The 20,103-nt window shown below is 38.9% G+C and overlaps 1 protein-coding gene across 1 annotated transcript in view; it reads right to left on the reverse strand.

The window, feature by feature from the left end:
* Positions 1-20,103, reverse strand: part of LOC103146336 (protein tyrosine phosphatase receptor type M) — a 205,350-nt gene that overhangs the window by 63,194 nt on the left and 122,053 nt on the right. Inside the window, exons 13-17 of the mRNA XM_016677466.1 lie at positions 18,516-18,552; positions 15,643-15,717; positions 13,258-13,393; positions 11,589-11,618; positions 1,714-1,931 (exon numbers count right to left, since the gene is read on the reverse strand). Coding sequence (XP_016532952.1) covers positions 1,714-1,931; positions 11,589-11,618; positions 13,258-13,393; positions 15,643-15,717; positions 18,516-18,552 — 496 coding nt within the window. The remainder of the gene's footprint in view (positions 1-1,713; positions 1,932-11,588; positions 11,619-13,257; positions 13,394-15,642; positions 15,718-18,515; positions 18,553-20,103) is intronic.

A 20,103-nucleotide genomic window follows, 5' to 3' on the forward strand; every position in this document is an offset into this window, starting at 1 on the left:
CCTGTGAAAAAAGTGTAATTGCTGGAATGCCAATAATGTTTTACCTCACTATTGAAAATCATTCCTCACATGTGTTTTTCAGATGATGCTTTCAGTTGCATTGGTTCAATGAAAACAATCAAATAAGCCAATAATTTTCACTCTGAGGGAATAACAGAAGATAATAATTCAAACCTGTGCATCAAATTATTGATTTTAAAAACCACTGAATCTTAATGTTGACTTATATTTTCCCTGAAAAAAAAAAGATGAGTTCAGTGCCTCATTAACAGTCCTAATTTCATGCAACCTGAAATTCAAAATCTATTTCCTCAGATGATAGTTAGAAAATGTCCTTCACAGCAAATTTAAAATAAAGCTCTTAAGTATCTAAGACGACTAATACATGACTTGTGCATGCTGTCTTCATACAGAAAATAACCACAGTGCTTATGTGGGCTTACATGTAATATTTATTTAAGCAATTAGGCTGCTGTCAGTTTCTCTCTGGATAGCCATCGTCGTCTCATCCAACATCAACAACCGCTGAGCGTAGCACGGTTTGGATTTTGAGGACAGTATGTTCAGGAATATAATCTGTCATGTGTAATGTTTTGAGCCTAAATGACACTCCTGACAGTAATGTAAGGTCACAGAGAGTGAGAAGACTTCACAATGACAGGCAGAGTGCAAAATGAAGCAGTTAAATCATTTACGCTGGCAGACAGAAGGGCCAGATTTGAACAAGTACCCTAACAGACAGTTAATCAAGGTCAGAGCATCTTTGGGGCTCATCCCCCAGAGATGAGCAGAAACAGAGGCTGTGGTTGTGGTTTTTAATCTGATGGTTTTGGGGCTGGGATTATAGCAGGTCAAGCTCCGGGTGAACGATTTAGCTCAGCTGTCTATCAACAACATAACCTGAAGAAAACTGATAGGTTTGCAGCAAGAAAGCAAACGTAGTGCGTTTACTTTGGTTGGCAGGTGGATTGGACACAGCGCGGCGCTGAGTTTATGACCTAAAGACAGACTTCTGGCTTGTCTAATGTTTACTGATAAGCTCTGAGGTCTGGTTTGGGATTTGATAATGGCTTAATTATTGATTTAACTACCAGACTCCAAGCAGACTGTGAACAAGGATTTTCTAAAGAGTTTTCACCATTAAACAAGCAATGGTAATTCTAGAAGAAAATTTAAAGCATTGCAGAATTAATTCAACAAATCTGATCTGAGAAAAGAAGGAATTTAAAAAACAATGCGAGAAATGAAGCTGTGATTAAAGTAATAACACAAATCAAACTATTGTTTTAAAATGAAAGTTGTTTTGTCAAATTTAATTTAGATTCTTCTAAATGACTCACAGAAATTCATCCATTTCACTTCCACAAGTGGTTTTTGAAAAGTCAGATTATTTGAACAGAATTAGAGAAATTTGTGTTGGATTAAGCAAAATCAGAAATAGCAGCTCTTTGTTTAAAACAAAATTGAGGGATGTACTTTTTACAGCTGCATTGAAGAATGAAAACAAAACTTAAGAAAAAAAGTTAGAGTTTTGATATTTATTTTTATTTTCTTGTTGTTGGGGAATTCACAACTGTTCTTTAGTCTTATCTTCACTTTTATACCAGTTGCTGATGATTCAGTTCAGATTTGATATCAAGAACCTTGACGTCTACCTTAGTGACTTTACAAAAACAGGTGATAAACCAGAGCTCCTACACGGAGCCGTCTTACCTCGGCCGTTCAGGGTGAGGGTGCACTCACTCCGGCCGTTGAGCGTGAGCGCGCATTCACTGCGGGTGTTCAGGGTGTGGTTGTGCGTGTCCATGAAGGACAGCGCCTCGTCGCAGTTGGTGCCCTGCTCTGTGTAGTTCTTGTCCATGGAGTTGACCATAACTGTCATCTCTTGGCGGGTGCTGTTCAGTGTCTCCTTTCGCTTCTTCGCCAATTTCCTTTGTGGAAGGGGAAACAAACAAAAAGCACACAATCAGACCTAAGTGGACATAATGACCCCCCCGCCCCCAAAACCCTCAAATTGATCTGATATGAGGCCGGTAGCAACGACTAATCAATGTAATGAGATGGCTGGGATAATCTGCCCTGGGTTGAGCCACATTAGTTTTTATTTGGCTTATCCAAGCTGAGGAAAGTATAAATCCTGAGGAAGGTTTGACACTATAACCCAAATATATCAGTGGCCCTGATGATTTAAAATTAGCTTATATTATTTTGGGGCAGACGTATTAGAGCTGTGAACACTGAACTGAAACAGTCAACCTGCTTATACTGACCCACTTCAAGTTGATGTGTTTTAGCAAGAAAGCAGGTCCCAGTTCAACCAACATTAAAGCTTTGTGTTCAGACAAATCCATACGAAGGTGCACACAAATACGATTAATTCATAATATGTAAAAGCTATTGAAAAATGTTTTTTATTTGCATCACGAAACAAAGCAGAGTCGTGTCCTTTGCGTGATCTATCCTGCATAAGAAATGTTCATTGGTCTTTAGAGACCAATGTTTTTGTTCAGATTACTGAACAACAGGGGTCACAACCTCCTATGATTTTTTTTTTACTTCAGGCTGTTAAACAATAACTTCTATTGATTTCCTTTGGGCATCATAATATTCTTGTACAGAGATGCCTTTTATTGATTTCTCAGGCTGCAAACCACGAGGCACAAAAATGTTTGCTTTTTTTGTACATAATCTGACCTCACTGTGAGTTCATTCTCTCCTTAAAAACTGAAAAACTGACTCTGGTCCAATTTAAACCATGTGCTTAAGATTATGGGGCCTATACGTCCTAACAGGTATGTGATGTTTTAATGTTTTTGGAGCCCAACTTAAAAGATACAAATTTAACTGGTCAATTAAGATGCTACACACCAGCATGCTAGCTAACACGTTCGACTTAAAAGTTGGGGCAATGACAATAACATTACGTAATTACTCAATATTGTGCCAGGATTTGCATATTTTCTGTCTACACTGATGAAGATTCACTCAGCATGCTGATGTCCTGGGATGGCTCCAACAGCAGGGCAGACTGACCAACTTTCTGATTAATTCAACTAATCATTTTTTTCATTGGTTTTAATGGCAAAGGTACATTTCTCTCTCCTAACACAGAAGAAGCAGGCTGTACATTTACACCCTTCGTCCCGATATACATACTTTACAAAATAGAAGCAGACTGATTGGGCTTGATGTTTGACTAAATGTGTTTAATGTTTGACTAGATATGCCAGCAGAAGTGTTAAAAACATTTTTACGATCAGATTTCATTTAAGATGGCTTTTGGTCAATAAAGATGTTCACTAAACCAGCCAATTCTTCAACTTACACTTCAAATCTTATCAAGTATTTTTTGTTTAGTTTCTAGGGCAAACATTTTTATACACTTGAAGTAAGACAAAACTAACTTAAAAGTAACCTTCCAGCAAGTTATAGGGGCTTTACGTAAGTAAATCCTTAAGATCCTTAAGTTACTTGTAAGTTAGTTTTGCAGACAACAACTACTTGGTAAGATTTTGCGTTTTTGCAGTGTGAAGACTAAATTTGCTATCCGTTAGCCCTGCTTAAAAGCCTCCGGAAGCTGACCCCAGCCTTTGACATTATTGTTACGGTATTTTGGCAATAAACGCTGCCTTACCGTGCCACCCGATGAGACAATCTTCATATAGTTTTATGCACGATGCAGTAAAGAAGTGGAGCAAACAGCATGAGAACTGAAGTAATAGCCATATCTGATGTCTGCCGCTACTCTGTAGCTGGAAGGGAGCGAGCAGTGTAAAAATTAACTATGGCAACCCTCACACTGATTCTCGCACTCTGTTACTCTCTGCGTGACCCCCTTTCCCTATCTGAATTGAAGCCTCTCTGGCGGACAACTGCTGTCTAATGATGCTCTCCTGCTGCTTTGTTTTCGCAAATCTCCTCTGTTTATTCAATTTTGTCAGTGTCTCATGCCATATGGCAAAAGACTCCCGCTGCCTTCAAACAGCCATTTGCTCTGAAGGCCACGACGTGAAGCTAATAGCGGATCCATTCTTCAGAAAGCCGGGTGACAAAGTAGTTACATTTTCCCAAGCTGGACTCACTTTTTGTCTTTAATCTGCAATTAGAGCCGGGAACAAAATGGCAATCTTGTTGCTCTTTTTTCCATTATATCTCCATAACGTAGTAAGGAGTGAGGAGGGGAGAGGGTAGCTCCATGTACCCCGGGCGATAGAGACTGATTCAGCACTGTGCGCACTCATGGAGGAGACGATTAAGAACTATTGTGAGGCTGGTTTTAAAACTGTATCACTGTTCTTATTCCCACAAAGACTTGGATTTCCTCTTTTCCTGGCCTGTGTGACAGCTGAAGCGAGAACACTGAAGATAAATGAGGCTGCACAGGCACCAGTGCCAAAAATGAGGAAAGCGCCAGTAATACTAGGATGTTTGCAAGGCACTGTGGGTGTTAGATGAAGATTAATTGGCATGCTATTCTTTCCTCATTTGTGGAAGGGAAGAAAAATTAACGATAGAAGACCATAATACTGAGTCTGATATGCAAAGAGAGAGAGAATGAGAGGAGGTTTACAGTGGATTGTTTGTTTTAAGTTGATAAATGTGCCCATTTATAATATCTGCGGTTGGTTATTGCAAAGAGATCTTAACAAGAAATTTAAAGTAGCAACTGCTGAACAATAAAACAAGATATTTTCCAATTGAATGACATGCATTTTCATTTGGAAAATGAGACGGCAGAAATGTTTGCAGAAGCAAAGAGTGAGCCAACAGTTCAGGTAACTATTATTAGGCAATCCTCGTTAGAAGATGTGTGCAGTTCAGCACTTGACATAGATGGCATATCTAGAATCCAAACGAACTGGACTAGGACCTCGATGAGTTCACCAAAAAAACAAAAAAAACAAAACAAAACGCAAGCAGATTTCCTGTCAGAATGCCAGGATGTCTGTTCATTTGGAGTTTAACGCGGCTGCAACTTCTAACAGAGGAGCTTCAAAACCGTAAGCTCAGCATGGTGGGGCTCATTTCAGCGTCAGAATGGCCTAAACCTTGTGACATTGTAACAAAGAAGGCTTCATTAAACGATCTGGTTAAACATCAGAGGCGCAGGTTGGTTTTATTTGACTGACGTCCAGCAGGGAGGAGCAACAGAAGCATCTTTGATTAACTCAGTGGGGGGATTTCAGTGGCTGTGTGTACTGAGCTTTATTTCAAACCTCCCTCCAACCATGTTTAAGCTATGCCATGTAATCATCCCACCTGTTTGCCTGGATACTCTGAAGCCGTTTTAACAGAGAAATGGTCTTCAAAACAACAACCTGGCTCTGTACCTGAAGAAGACATCCTCACTTCAAGTCATAAATTAATGTTCAATAATCACCTTTTATTGTAAAGCTGAGTTCCCTGAATCAATCCAATATAACCAATCTGACAGCGTGAAGTAGGTTAGCAGATAAAAAAAAACAACCCTGAAGAACAAATGAGAGAGGTTTTGACATTTATCTACCTGGAAAGTCATTTCAAGGACTTTGGGACTCCAGAGATTTACACTGAGAGTAATTATCCATAAATCAAGAAAAGGTGAAACGGTGGTGAACCTTTCCATGATAGGTTGGCTACCAAAATTACTCAGAGTGCATCAACAACTCATTTAGGAGGTAATAAAACCAGTAAAATAAAATCAGAAGATTATTTAAAGCAGGGATTTTAAAGGTATGGATTGCGCCTTCCCTCCTTGGTGCTACATGAGGGAAAAAATATGCCAGAAAAAATGAACTGCGCATATTTAGCCAACTTGAACAAGCCCATGCCAGAGACCATATATGTATGCATATATATTTTTTATTTTTGTGTACCTAAAGTTACGGTGAGTGATGATTCTGGGACAATCAAATTTAAATAAAAATAACCATGACTATTTAAAGTTTGTCTTCTACTGGGCTGGATCTGAAGATGCTTCTCTTCCACAGTGAGGTCTGCCAAGAGGTGCTAGCTTAAGCCAGTGTTTACTTTTCACTGATGAAAAACTGGGAAAAAATAGCATTCATGGTAGAGTTTCAAGATAAAACATGATGCTGGCCTCACATGTAGAAAACATCAGGGTCCCAAAAAATATTTTGTGGACCGCTGAAGTAAAAGTGGAACTTTTCTAGAAGGTGCCTGCCTTTGTGTAAAACCAGCAGAGAATTGGTGTTGATGGTTTGATGGTTCTGGCCTGCTTCTCTGCTTCCGGGCCTGGACATCCAGCCATAATTGATGGACCCATGAATTTTGGTTTCTAATAGAAAATCCATAAGGAGAATGTTGGAGCTTCCCTTTGCGATTCAAAGCTCAAGTGCAACTGAGTTATGTAGCAGAAGGATTTGGAGTGGTCCAGTCAAAGTCTGAAATTAAATCTGATTAAGGTGCTTTAGCATGACCCTAAATGGGTTGTTTAAGGCTGAAAATCCCATTATGCGCTGAATAAAAGACAATTCCCCAAAGACAAAAATAATCAAATCCAACAAAAAAAGCAGCTACTGATAAGAAAGACATCAGTAAAAGGGCAAATACATTTTCACTGCACTGTAAAAGCAGCATTCCCTGTAGGTCAGCCTCCCTCAACGATATAGTACAGCTTATGTTTAATAATGCTGTTTTTTTTTTGTTTTTTTTTAACCAGATCAATTCCTGCTCAGCACCCTCTTGGCCTGCTCGAGGTGTTTTCTCTTTTCTTCTTCCTCATCAAGATGCAGAGCTTGTAGGTACAAAACTCTTGGAGGCTTGTACCAATTAATACAATTCTCGCCACATGTTCAACTAGTAAAGTTTAATGAAGGTGTTTGCCTCGAGCACTTTGTCTTAAACATTGTTACATTTAGTGCAACCCTCTTCCTGTCACCCAGTGCAATGGGAGTGATTATTAAAACTGACATATGGAAAGATGGTGATAATGTCGGAATATGTAGGTGAAATTGCAGACTCTTCACTTTCAAAATAAAGCCTTATTTTAGGTAGAGGAAGGCATCTTTTTTTTTAGTTTTTACACACATGATTTCATTTTCAAAACATCGTCAGCACCTGGTATGTATAAACTGACAATTTATTTTAAATAACATGTTTTAAATAAGTTGATACAGTGCACCATTGATATTCACAGGGCTTATGGTCCAAAACTGCCCCAAAAATAGCTAAAAGCAGTGATAACTGCCTATTTTAATAGTTATAACACCAAATATATCTTGATATGCATTAATATAGATAGTATAAATTGTGTTACCACTTCTGCAGAAGTTAGTATTTGCAGTCTTCCTTATCTCTGCTTTTACAGCCAATCAGCAGCAAGGAAAATGAATGGCTCTCCTGGATTGGCTGCTTTGCAAATGTCAGCCAATAGCAGGTGCAGTAGCATTGTGTCTGTACTTCAGCACTGTCTTGAAAATATTTTAGACGTGCAGAATTTGGAGTTACATTCCGAAGTCAGTATATGAATCTGTAAATACTAAACCGCAAATAGGCAGGAGTCAACTTGATAGCAGATACATGGTCTCTGTTTCCAGTAGAAATTACTTAACTTTCAGTGCAAGAGTCAGAGTTTGTAATACTTTGTGGCTCCATTTAACCAGAGTAACAGTCATTATCCAGAAACATGGAAGAGTGGGGAACTTTCCTTGGAGTGGCCAGTCGAGTCAAATTATTTCATGAGAAATTTAAAAATGTTGGTTGTTCATTTACCCTTTTAGTAACACTTTTCTTCAGTTGTAGTTATTACATCTCTACGTAATATTTACATATTCTGTATCTCAAAGGGCAAACAAACATGCATTCGACGCTACATTTAAGGACTCTATAACCACATCACATACACTAAAGTTTAGGAACAACCAGAAAATACAGACAGCCGATTGAGAGAGTGGCACATTAAGTGTGTTTTAACTGAACTTCACTGCTGCTTGATGGACGAATCCAGTTCTCATGGGAATAAAGACCCAATCACAACTCCTGCCCTGTGCCAATTGATCTTTCTTGTCCCCCAGCAGCAGCATGCAAAGCAGCCGGTGCAGCCACCTGATTAAAAGGCAGTCATATATTTGATCGAACATGCAACCGCATTCCTAATGAGCGCTCTGACTGATGTTGTGATGGGCGCGGGCCCTCACAGTCACCTCTGGCGGTAAACCCAAAGTGCATATTTTTTGGCCGTCCGTAGGATGTTCTCGTGGCTTTAAACGACTTTGATGAATGCGTCGGAACATTAATAGGTTTCATCAATCATACACGTGTTGTCAGTTTATGACTGGCAACACAGTTCCCATCAGAGCTGCGGGTGAGACTCAGGAGAAAGTCCAAAAGATGGTCTGCAATTAATGAAGCAGCACAAACTTTGGGTTTGTGTCACATGTTTGCTAAATTTTGATTGGCTGATTGAATGAAGACTTAAATGCAATATTTATTGTATACATTGTGTATCTGGACTTTCCTGATCTACATGAATGCAATAAAACAGCTTTTTATGTTGTAGTTCTGGCCATCACTTTAACATATTCAGATCTTGAAAGACGTAAATACATTTGCAACGGCCTTTAAATTTCTTGTTGCTGATCAGTTCACCACTGCATTTTTCAAAATGTTTTTTTTTTTTTGTTCCAATTTTAAATACTTTTGATTGTTGGATTTCACAATATCAGTTATAAAATAAAGACAAAGTTGAAGGTGCTGTTTGCAAAAGAAGGATTGTAGCTTTACAAACCTCAAGGATTTCTTATGTTATAACTTGCTTTCCAAAGCAACTTGAATAAACATTTTGAAAACGCTTGATACAAGCACAAGTTGGTAGAGGTAAAACTATTATGCCAAGGTCTGAAAACACACAAAGTAGACCCAAAATATTTAAGTTCAGTTAAATGGAAATTGTTCAGCGCTGTTATATCTTACTACAAACAACATATTTGTATATACTGTATAAAGCAAGTTTTCACATCTCTAATTATCTACACTTTCCTAAAATACCAAATAATACTTTTTTTGGATATTAACTCAAAGAAAAGTCAGTCAAAATATCAGATAAAGTTCGCACAGTAAAATATTCAATATACTATCTCATCCGATCAGCTGGCTTTTTTTAGATAGAAACTTTTTAAACTACTTTGAATAATTAACTGAGCTTATTTTACTGTTTGATTCACACCCTGAACCCTTTAATGTTAGAGTGTTTCCACTACACTCCCTGGTTTGTGTAGAACATGCATGAACAAGCAACATGGCTGCGTTAACGTTGTAAGCAGTTTTATAAGATTTGCCACAAGAGGTTAACCTCTGTAAAGCACTTCATGTAACACTTATGGGAATAAAGTGCTCTGCGAAACAACGTTAAGCTGATTGATTGACAAAGAAGCCCCAACCACTACACTTATTAAAGTAATGCTGTTTTAAAATGAGTTAGTGTGCTGTAAGTGTTGGAGAGGAGACTGCAGCTTCTACCTGAGCAACATGAGCCTGTTGTAAATGAAGGTTTATATTCTATCCAATGAACTCTCTTGAAGACCACAGCAACATTCTCTTTGCTTCACATCATAATTAAAATAGAGTAATGTTGCAAACAAATGTTGCTTTTTTGAGCACATTTCACATGCACAGCTCTGGAAAAAATAAGAGCCCACTGCACTGAACCCCACTGAAAACTTCATGGTTCTTCCATCAAATATTGATCTCTGATCTCTTCCTGAGTTAAAACATTAGTATTGTTGTTTCTAAATGAGTATGAACTTGTTTTCTTTGCGTTATTTGAGGTCTGAAAGAGCTGCATCTTTTTCGTTATTTTGACCATTTCTCATTTTCTGCAAATAAATGTTACTTTTTTGCTTGGAATTTCAGAGACATGCTGTCAGAAGTTCATAAAATAAAAGAACAACGTTCATTTTACACAAACATATACCTATAAAAAGTAAAATCAGAAAAACTGAATTTTAAGGGGTCTCTTGTTTTTTTTTCCAGAGCTGTAGGTTTTAAATTTTTTGTGTGAATTCTATTTTATCATCCAACTGTCCTGTGCCAAGTAAAACGCTATGCGGACGCCTGCTGAAAAACATCTTGAAGGAACGAGAAAATCCCACACTGTAACCAGAAATGCTTCAATTTCAGAAGATGTTTTCCTAAATTAACAGAACAGCACTTAATATAATAATACCAGTAGCCTAAAGAGGCCCGATCCCTCTTATTCCTCTTTTCACGCTAAGTGGCATTTGTTGTTCACCTTAAAACCATAAACCTATGCTCTCCTCAATAAATTGCATGAAGTAAGGACATCTGTATCCAATAATAAAACAGCAAACAATGCTATGCTTCCTTTTTTGGCTGTTTGGCAGCCAAACAATCTCTCCCTGCACAGTTATGGCCATTGTGCTCGCTCGTGGCTTTGAAGACGCCACTCCGCTAAGTCATCGGGGCTTTGTGTTCAAAACAGCTGTGATCTAACATGAGTGACACGCCAAGTATTCAGAGTAGTATTATCTCCAGGTGTATTCTGAGATGTTCTTTGATGTGAGTCAGCCTCCATTCTTTTCTCTGATCACAGCCCATCTCAAGACAGATTAGTCGGCATCCATCACAAAGGCCGTGCAGAGGGGAGCCGACGAGCTACGGCGGGGAAGGCAGAGCCGCAGAATAAGCTTCTTTACCATTAAATGGTGTGATGTCAAATCATCTGTATTTTTCAGAAGAAGCAAGATCGGTTGGGGCTATTGTTTTATGATATTAGAGGCATGGAAGTAGAAAAGCAGCTAATCTGTGATCACATCCTGCCGGCTAAAGACACAACTCCACCGTAACCATAGAGAGTCAATGGCACGGATGTGCATCAAATGCCAAAAAAAACATGCGTTGAACAGAAGCAAAAAAGGATGTTGGGGGTAAAGAAAAAAAAAAAAAGATTGCATGCAGATTGAGTTTAATCAATATGGTGAAAATATTTGCTCATGCTTAAATTTCTGGGGTAATAAATGCGGTTAGCTCCACACAGATTTATTTATCGCAAATTAGTAGGTTGGGAAAATATTTGGACAAACTCAGTGAAGTCCTGCTCAGAACTGAAGTATAAAAGCGCTGTGATGGGCACCTCAAAAACTGCAATTTTGACAAGTCAACAGAGATGAAACCACTGGAGGCGAATGAAAAATTCACACTCAGTAAAAATGCATCAGTAGCTGCACTGATTTTTTTTTTTTTTTTTTCATCCTCGTTTCATAAGATAAGTTTGGCAGTTGGACAATCATTAAGGCAGCAAGTTGAGCTTCATCCCTTCTTAAACAAATTTCTGTAAAGTGCAACAGAAATTATGTCAGTAGCAGCATTCCAGCGTCAGGTTTGTAATCGCGGGGGCGTAGCGGCGCCTGCTTTTCGTCAGAAGTCGTGCCAATGTGACATACAGTATGATGTGCTCATAGCGTGGAGATGCATTGGAGTGGCGTATCCCATCCTTCCAGCAGAGATTACAGCTGGGCCTCTGTAATAGCTCTGGGCAGGAGGTGGATGACATGGCTCTTTGCATGCATGAGGGAAACAGCGTGTGGGTGAGAAGCATGGCACTAACATTACACAAAGTGGTTACTTACAGGTAGTAAGTGTAGGAGTGATAGGTTCTTCTGCCGAGAGGGGTGGTGGTAGGATTTAAGCAGTGGTGGAGGAGGTGGGGAGGGGATGGAATGAAAAGGAAAGAAAAAGTAAAAATATATTAATGTTTGAAAAAAGAGTAGAAATGAACAAAATCAGATATGGTGGCACACGTGGAGGTAAACCAGTGATTGTGAGGGCAAAGGTGATTGCTTGGAGTCATGTCTCGTTCAGTTGGGGAGGGTCTAAGTAAAGTTCAGAGAAGTTTAACTGAAGTGAAACTAATCCCTTTTTTTAATCAACATGTCATTTTATACACTTATAAAGAGAATTACCATATCTGACCTCTGAGGTTGGAGCCTAATGAGTGATTCGGATGTCTAAACACAACTCCGATTCCCTGGTTGGTGACGGTAAATTAGACAAAATTCAACCAACGGAGTCTCCTCCATCTCCGGTTTGATTAAGACTAATTGAAAACAATTCCATTACTTGGTGCTGATTTTCACACTCACCCACTGATTGCTGAGCTACACAAACAGGGCCATGCTGTGGGAAATGCAACCTATATTACCAGCAGGAGTAAACATGGAACATGGCGCTGATATTGCAGTAAATGACACAGATCTGCCTTCCCAGCCGTCTACGTTTACCAGATCTACAGTACGACAGGGCGTTTATTAATCCTTAAACATTTTCACATTTTGTTACAGTACAACCAGAAACTTCAATGTATTTTTGTCATGTTTTGGTTTGGCATACTTTTTTCATTTTAAGCTAACAATTTAATACAATTTAATACAATCTTATCTCTGACTTGTCTGTTTCTAGCAGACTTTATTTCAGGGTGTCAAAGTAGTGAGTCACATCTTTCAGATTTCATACACAATCCTTAATTTTCCTTTCACTTCAATACACTGGTCTATCACATAAGCATACAATGATGTTTGAGGATGTAACATGACAAAACAATTCAAGGAAAATGAATATTTTAAGACACTTTGAGCTACAGACATACGATTGAAAAAGCAGCTTACACCCAACCCAGGCTAAACTTCAGAAAGATTCTGCAGAAAAGTAACTCGTATCTATGGAGGAAATATCTACAAAAACTGATAGAGTGTTATTTCAAACCTTTACTTTGACAAAAGGAGGCTGATATTTGCTGAGCATTAGTTCCCCTGATTAGTGGGATTTGTGCAGTGGGTATCTCTAGAGCATGGGGTCCAAGAGCTAATGTAAACTTTGCCTTCAGCTATGCAGCCAGGCTCTTCTTCCTTTTGAGCCTCTCATCTTATTTTCTTTCTTATCTCCTCTACGCCTCCTCTCCACACCACAACGTTCGAAAAACATCTTTTCCCCTCTATTCCCTTTCCGGTATCACTGAAGTGCTGCACATTTGTTTGAGGGCGCCGTAGAAACGGATTAATTTTTCATGTCACACTTGTATCCCGTGGATGTAAACAGCGCAAATGGGCCGTATCAACATTATCAAATTAATTTTTTATGACGCCACTGATAATGCTAACATTCTGAGGAAGAAACGTGGGAAAATAATAATAAAAAAATAAAATGCTTACTTTGTTGCCTGTTCCAAGTGAGTTTAACCTCATTCACACAGATTTGAAATTGTATTTAAATGAGTAAGGAGGACAAAAAGAAACGGCTTACCTTTTCTTCATGAGGAGCACCACGCCTAAGAAGATGATGACGAAGAGGAGGATGCCAGCGATGACGCCTGCAATCTTTACAGTGTGGTCTGTTTGCTTCTCCGGCTCAACCGCGTCAGGTTTGTGAGTGGCTGCTCCTGAAAAACATCACAATGTGTTAGGAGACGTTGCTGTGTTAGCTACTCATGCTAAGATGTCTGAATCTTTATCGGAGCAGGCAGAAAGTCTGCACTGCATTGCATGAGACTAACAAATGTTATTACTGTCATTTATTTGTTTTTGCTTGGACAATGGAGATGTTTGACATGTCCAAACTTAATCGGATCCCACATTTCTTGGATGGAGATCAAGTTATGTAGGCTAAAGTATCAGTTGCAATGTTGTAGTGTAATCGAATGTAAAGCTGTGCATCTGATCGCCTTATCATATTGGGCTAAACTTGCAATGCTTGGGGACAAGGAATCCCCAAGAGGACAAATAATAACTAGTAATAGTTTAACCAACTGCAATGTTGTAGCCAACCACCAATCAAGATCTTACAGAAACCTGAGTTACCAATTAAGTATCAGCCAATCAACTGTCTTCCAAAATTAACCAAATCAGGGACGATTTATCGATGCACCCCTGATCATTAACTTAGTTATTTAGGAAGCAGGGCCAACTTCCCAGCCGTTTCCACATTATGCTACATAATAAAGACAATGAAGTCCAAGTATTGGCAAGGCCTTTGCTTAGTCCACATTTATTACAGGACTGGAAATGTAAAATTATTGGTGTACTGTTCCAGGAAGTCTTTAAAACATGACAGAAAGGGTGAAAATAAGAATATCTACACAAAACAAGTTCAATTTCTCCCAGGGAACCTACAGCTTTTTGCCTGTTGGTGCGAATAAAATCTCTTATTGTAACTAATTCTGTTCTACAGCTTGAGTTTTTTTTTTACAGCCTTCTGAGTTTAGTTTAGTTCAGTTCTCCTTTGACTTTTTTTACTGCTTTGTCCGATTTTATATTTTTTTCCTGCAAGTGGTCTGAATTTTTAAAAGATTTTTATCCACCTAAGGATTACTTTTTCCTCGCATTTCTGACAGCAATGAAGTTTTACCGGTACAAGGCAGCTATGCAGAGCTGAGACCTCCTCTCCATAGAGTCAGATGCAGTGAGTAAAATTTAAGAACCATAAATACACACAAAAAAGTAAAACAAAGCAAAAACTAAAAGTAACTTCCAACTGTCCCAAAGACTCCACCTTTGGCTCTGTCCTTTGTGGACAATCAGGAATCTGTGGACAAAGCTGCATCACTAGAGATAAGTGTGTACTTACTTTACCCTTGGTTAATCACATTTGGGGCAAATAGTTCTTAGGCTGTGGAAAAACGCACAATGCAGGGCAGAAAAGATAATACCCAAGAAGATTTAAAAAACAAAAAACACTAAATATCAGCCTGGGAGGAGATAGCCCACATAAGACGCACAAGAAGATCGGAGTCCTTTTAAAAAGCAGCTTTTTTAACAGCATCTGTTTCTTGGGAAATGATAAGAACTGCTTGAAAAAGAAAAAAAAATAGAAGAATCCCAACCGTCCACCTGAGAAACACCATTATTCCTTGTCACCAGTCGTAAATTTAGAAAAATAAATGGTCATGTCAACCAAATCTTCAGGTGAGATTCCCATTTTCTTCCCCTCTTAAAAAAAAAAAAAAGAGTGGATATCCATCCCGGGATAAATTTGACATATTGTTTCAGCTCTGTTGTGCCGTTATCAACAAGATTTATTTGAAAAATAGATATAATTTTAGGCAAAACAGTGAAGGATTGCCAGTCTGTGACAGACATCATGTCGGGAGAGTGATGGAGGTGATTTTGTCCCCAAACATTGTTTCACACTAATCTCGCAGAAATGCTGTCAGCGTCAAATCCCCATCTGAGCTTCGAAAAAGCTGAAGGTTCATCCACTATTCCTGCGATTTAGCTGCAGAGAGACCCAGGATCTCTGCTCAGCAAGGAGGAACTGGGCAGATCCTGAATGGTTACTCTTTAGCATAATTGTGTACGCTTGCAGTTGTCACAACTAACAACCAACACTCACCTAATCTGCCTAAAAATAATGAGAAATATTCATGAAGCAGGATTAACTCCTGTCAGAAATCTTCTACGGTGAGTAATCAAAACAACAATCGCTCCTCACGCAGGCTTTTCATGTCCACTAATACGGAGGAGATGAAGGTAGAAATAAATTCTTTGAATGCCTTTGAGTTAATCATAATGCTCCGATGCAAATTACAAGAGAATAATCAAAAAACTGCACACATGCATTTGTTTTGTTTCTCTCCCGTTGAGGGAGCTGTGAGTGCGATCACATGTGTGAGTGAGTGGCTTTGGGCCTGACCTGTTAGCTGGTTGTCTCCGGCCGCTGGCGCGATGCGGATGTAGGGGGTGGTTAGCTGAGTCACGAGTATTGCAGCTGAGTAAAGTCAGTGGATCCAGGGCGGCATGCAGGACGGAGACAAAAGAGAGAGAGAGAGGCCACACTGAAGCTGGAAGCACCATCATGCAACACAGAGTCAGAGAAACACAAACGAAACAATTCACGTTTGTTTCATCAAATATGGGAAAAAAGAATCGATTGGCAGCTCTAGCTAAGACACGTAGAAAGAAATTTAGCTTTTACTGCAGAAGCAGAATCTCAAACTGAAAAATCAATTTGAGGAATTTGAGGCACTGGTTTGGAGGCTGTAGTTCATTGTAAAAGTACCTTTCTGTAATCCGTCATACCGGTGGTACTTCCAGAGAGAGAAAACTCTATGACCACTTCCTGCTTCTCTTTAGCTCACCTCACAGGTTTTCAACAGGATTTTGGTCAGGGACTGACATGGCTTTGAAAAAAAGTTTGATTTCGTTACAAGGAGAAAAACTTCTTTGTCGTTATAGACAAGCTTTAAATCTTTATCCCACTGAAAGACTCAAACATGACCAATTTTCAGTTTACTAAACACAAGCCATCTGATTTTAATGTTAAAGTAAAATCGGTATTTAAATGAATTCATAGTGATGTTCACTTAAAAACGTTTGCCAAAGCCATTGGAGTATAGTAACAAAACCACAACATCACAGATCCTCAACTATACTTAAAGAGTCTCAGGCACCCTTTTAAATTTTCACCCTTTGTTTACGATAAAATGCCTCAGGAAACCAAAAATTATGAATTTGTAAATAAAAACCTATTTTTCTGACTGAAAAATAAAGTACACATTTTGAAAGATGCTTCAGTCGCATACATTTGAAATGAATTGTGAGATACAAACTATTGTGCCACATGTAAGGCAAACATCTTACATCACCAAATGAAATGTGCTGAAATTAAAGGTTGGCGTATTCAAATTTTCAGTATAAATTTACTGCTGTAGAGGACAAATGTACGCATCCTTAAGGGTTGCAAATAAATGTATCCGCCTCCGTATATCCTAGTGAGAAAGATCTGGAATGCTAAAATGTTTTCCTTCAGGTGATACATGGCTCTCTATGATCCTTACACTTGTATGTGGAACTGAACTCAGCCTATTGACCCATGTAGACGTGGTCATTTGGGCCTTCTGCAATAAATCTATAGTGCAACTGAATGCAGACAACACAATATATGAGACTGTCGGGCCATGTGGCAGAACCTCCCACAACCCAGAACGGATTGTGACGATGACTCCCTCTGGCCTTATCAATTTTGCTCCCAGATCAATGGTGCTTAGACTTCATCACCCTTAATGCGAGGAGCAGGACATTCGCCCAGCATAGCTAAGTACCTACAGACCTCGCCGGGCACACTGGCTGCCTCCAAATCACAGAAAAACACATGTTCTCAATCAATCAATATGGTGTCTCGCAAAAGTATTCTTACCCGTTGGGGCTTTTCAGATTATAGCAAACAGCAAACTTAATGGGTTTCTATATGATAGACCAGTGCAAGACTGTGGATAATTGTGAAGTGGAACAAAAGTGATGGACGGCCTTCAGAATTAAAGAATGAATAAACAAAATCTGAATGCTGTTGTACTTTGATAACATTTACTTTAAACCCTGAAATAAAGACCAGCTTGACCAACTGCCTGTCAAACAGTGTGCAACTTACTAGTGAAATAAATCTGGCTGCTCTGTGAAGGCCTGAGAGGAGTTGGGGAAAATTAGCAGACAAACAGCAACATGAAATCCAAGAAAAACAGCGACATGTCAAGGATTAGCAAGATCCCCAAGCTGTTATGACTGAATTGCAGGCTGGGCGGTCAACCGAAAATTAACCAACTCTGAAATACCAACATTTTGCCCATGTTGGTATTTTCGGTGTTTAAAAAAAATTAAAAGTTGTTTGGAAAAAAAAGACGCATCAATCATTTGGCAACATTTTGGGTTCACAAAGGATGTTGGAAATTAAGTTATTTTAAACTTCTAAACTTGTTTAGTTTTGCTTATTTGTTCCATAACTCTTAACAAGTGAAAGTAAACTTATTTATTTGCAGTCGCTGTAGTTTTAAAGTGTATAAAAATCATTGCCAGGGGAACCATACCATCAATATGACTGGTGTAAAGTGTTTCTGCTGGCCTATCAGATTCTTTACTTACATGATGGCGATGCTGAACCCGCAACCAGAGCTACAACGTAGTGGTTTAGATCACAGTATACTCGTATGTTAGAATGTCCTAGTCAAAGTCCAAACAAAAGTCCAACTGAGAATTTCAGACTAACCCCAAACATTGATGTTCAGAGATGCTCTTCATTCAGTCTGACTGAGCTTAAGATATTTGGCCAAGGGGAATTGACAAAACTTCCAGTCTTCTGATGTGACAAAATGCAGAACCCCAAAAAACTTAGAGCTGCAAATGCAGTTAAGATTTTTCCTACATGGTATTGATTCAGATATATTCAGATTTTTTTTGTTAAAAAATTGAAAATTGTCTATCCTTTTCCCTTCACTTTACAATTGTGCCCTACTTTGCATTGGTCTGTCACATAAAAAACCCCCAAAATGCACAAAGGTTTGTTGTTTCACGGCAAAAACAAAATCTTACAAAATTTTGTGCTGTTGCAGTGAGAAAATGAGAAAATGCTTTGCTAGAAACTGTGCACTGATCCAAATCCATGCGACAAAACTGCAGCGTAGTTGTAGAGTGTAAACACAAACATAACAATCTGAAAATGTGTTATTTTGTACAAGCTCAAAAACCAAATGCAAGTTAAATAAAAAAAAAAAACAAACTCTGATCAGGTCCTACCTTTGGTTGCCACCCTGACACAGTCAATTTTGGTTTCCTTTCCATCCATATAGATAAAGAAAGAGAGAAAGAAAAAAAGTGGAAGAAGAAAAGGATCACAGGTTATTATAAAAACACAAAGCTACACATATGACAGGAACAACACCTGTCCACAGCACCCATCGTTACAAAGACACAGCGTGGCCAGTCTCCCGCTGGCCCCTATCATCTGTTGAGCTCAATGACTGTGACACAAAATGCAGCTAAGCGAGAGGCCCCACAGCACAGATTAGAGGTGCTGAGCTGCTGATTTGTCAACCGACAGTGATCTGTCTGCGGCTCAAGGTGGTCAGCCGGTGTGGAGAAACCATCGCCCTGTGACAGGCGACGCCGACACTAAGCAGGGCTCCAGCATGAAACATCAGGGAGACTCTCAGAACAGGTTGTGGAGTTTCTGCTCTGACAACAGGCTTCGAAAACATGCATACATGAAAGCCCTCCACTGCTGGTGGAGAAATCTGCTGTCAGAAAGAGTCTGGTGAACAGGAAAAAAAAGGGACAGACAGAATTGGGGATCCGATGAGTAATGAAACATCGGAGCGCTGTGTCGCCCCGCGCTCGTCCTGCCAAGCTGTCCGGTGAGCAGGTAACATTTAGAGGCAATAGGAGGCTTAATGACGAGAAACCGGGGACAAAAATACAGCACCGTTCATGCAATCTCTGGGAACATTACTGCTGCTTTTAAGCTGTCAGATGGTCCTTTTATTATAGGCGATGTCATGAGAAGTCGCACTGGATTTTTACTTGAGCTAAAGGCTAAAGAAATTCTAGTTATAGGTGGCGTATACCTCCTTTAAGTGCTTAGTTTGTCTAAGAGGCAGAACGGAATCATGTCTGTGTTATTAGACACTAATTAAGGCTCCAAGGACCTTCTATTGACAGCGTATGCTTGAAAAAAGAAAGCGACTGCTGTGAACCAAAACATCGAATATATAAATGTCAGAATGTCTCCTTTATAGGCACAGAGCTGTGAGCAACAGTCCACTTAGAGGTTTCTGTCCACTCACCATCAGCATGAATGTCCATTTAATTTAAACCAGAGGTCAACAACCTTTAGAACTCAAAGAACTGCTTGGCCCTAATTTTTAATGTATAGAATTAGTGAAGAGCGGAAGAACCTTACTTTACCCTTAGAAAAAAGCAAGCTTATCAAAGTTTATGAACACATACTGGATGAATGGCTCATGTTTTCTATAGTTTGATCAAAGAACTAAACATTTACATATATTTTCAGGTTTTAGAACAAAGAAAAAAGTAAAAATGTTACAAAAAGACACATTTTTAATTGAATATAATGAACTAAATCTATGAAAAACGAAATTAATAACGTTGTTTGAAGCCTAATGACCAAAAAAAAAAACAAAAAAACTTGTATTACCACCGTTATAGAAATTCAGAAATTCAGCACAAAAATAGTATAAAAAATACAAGAGCTATTTCTTTTCTATCTTTGTATTTAAACATATTTCTCAGGTCTTTATTATTTTTGGTCAACGTAGCAAAGAGTCACCGTGAAGGGTCTAAAAAGCCATTTCTGGTTCGGGAGTTG

Source organism: Poecilia formosa, unplaced genomic scaffold (assembly GCF_000485575.1).
Source record: "Poecilia formosa unplaced genomic scaffold, Poecilia_formosa-5.1.2 Scaffold156, whole genome shotgun sequence".
NCBI lineage: Eukaryota > Metazoa > Chordata > Actinopteri > Cyprinodontiformes > Poeciliidae > Poecilia > Poecilia formosa.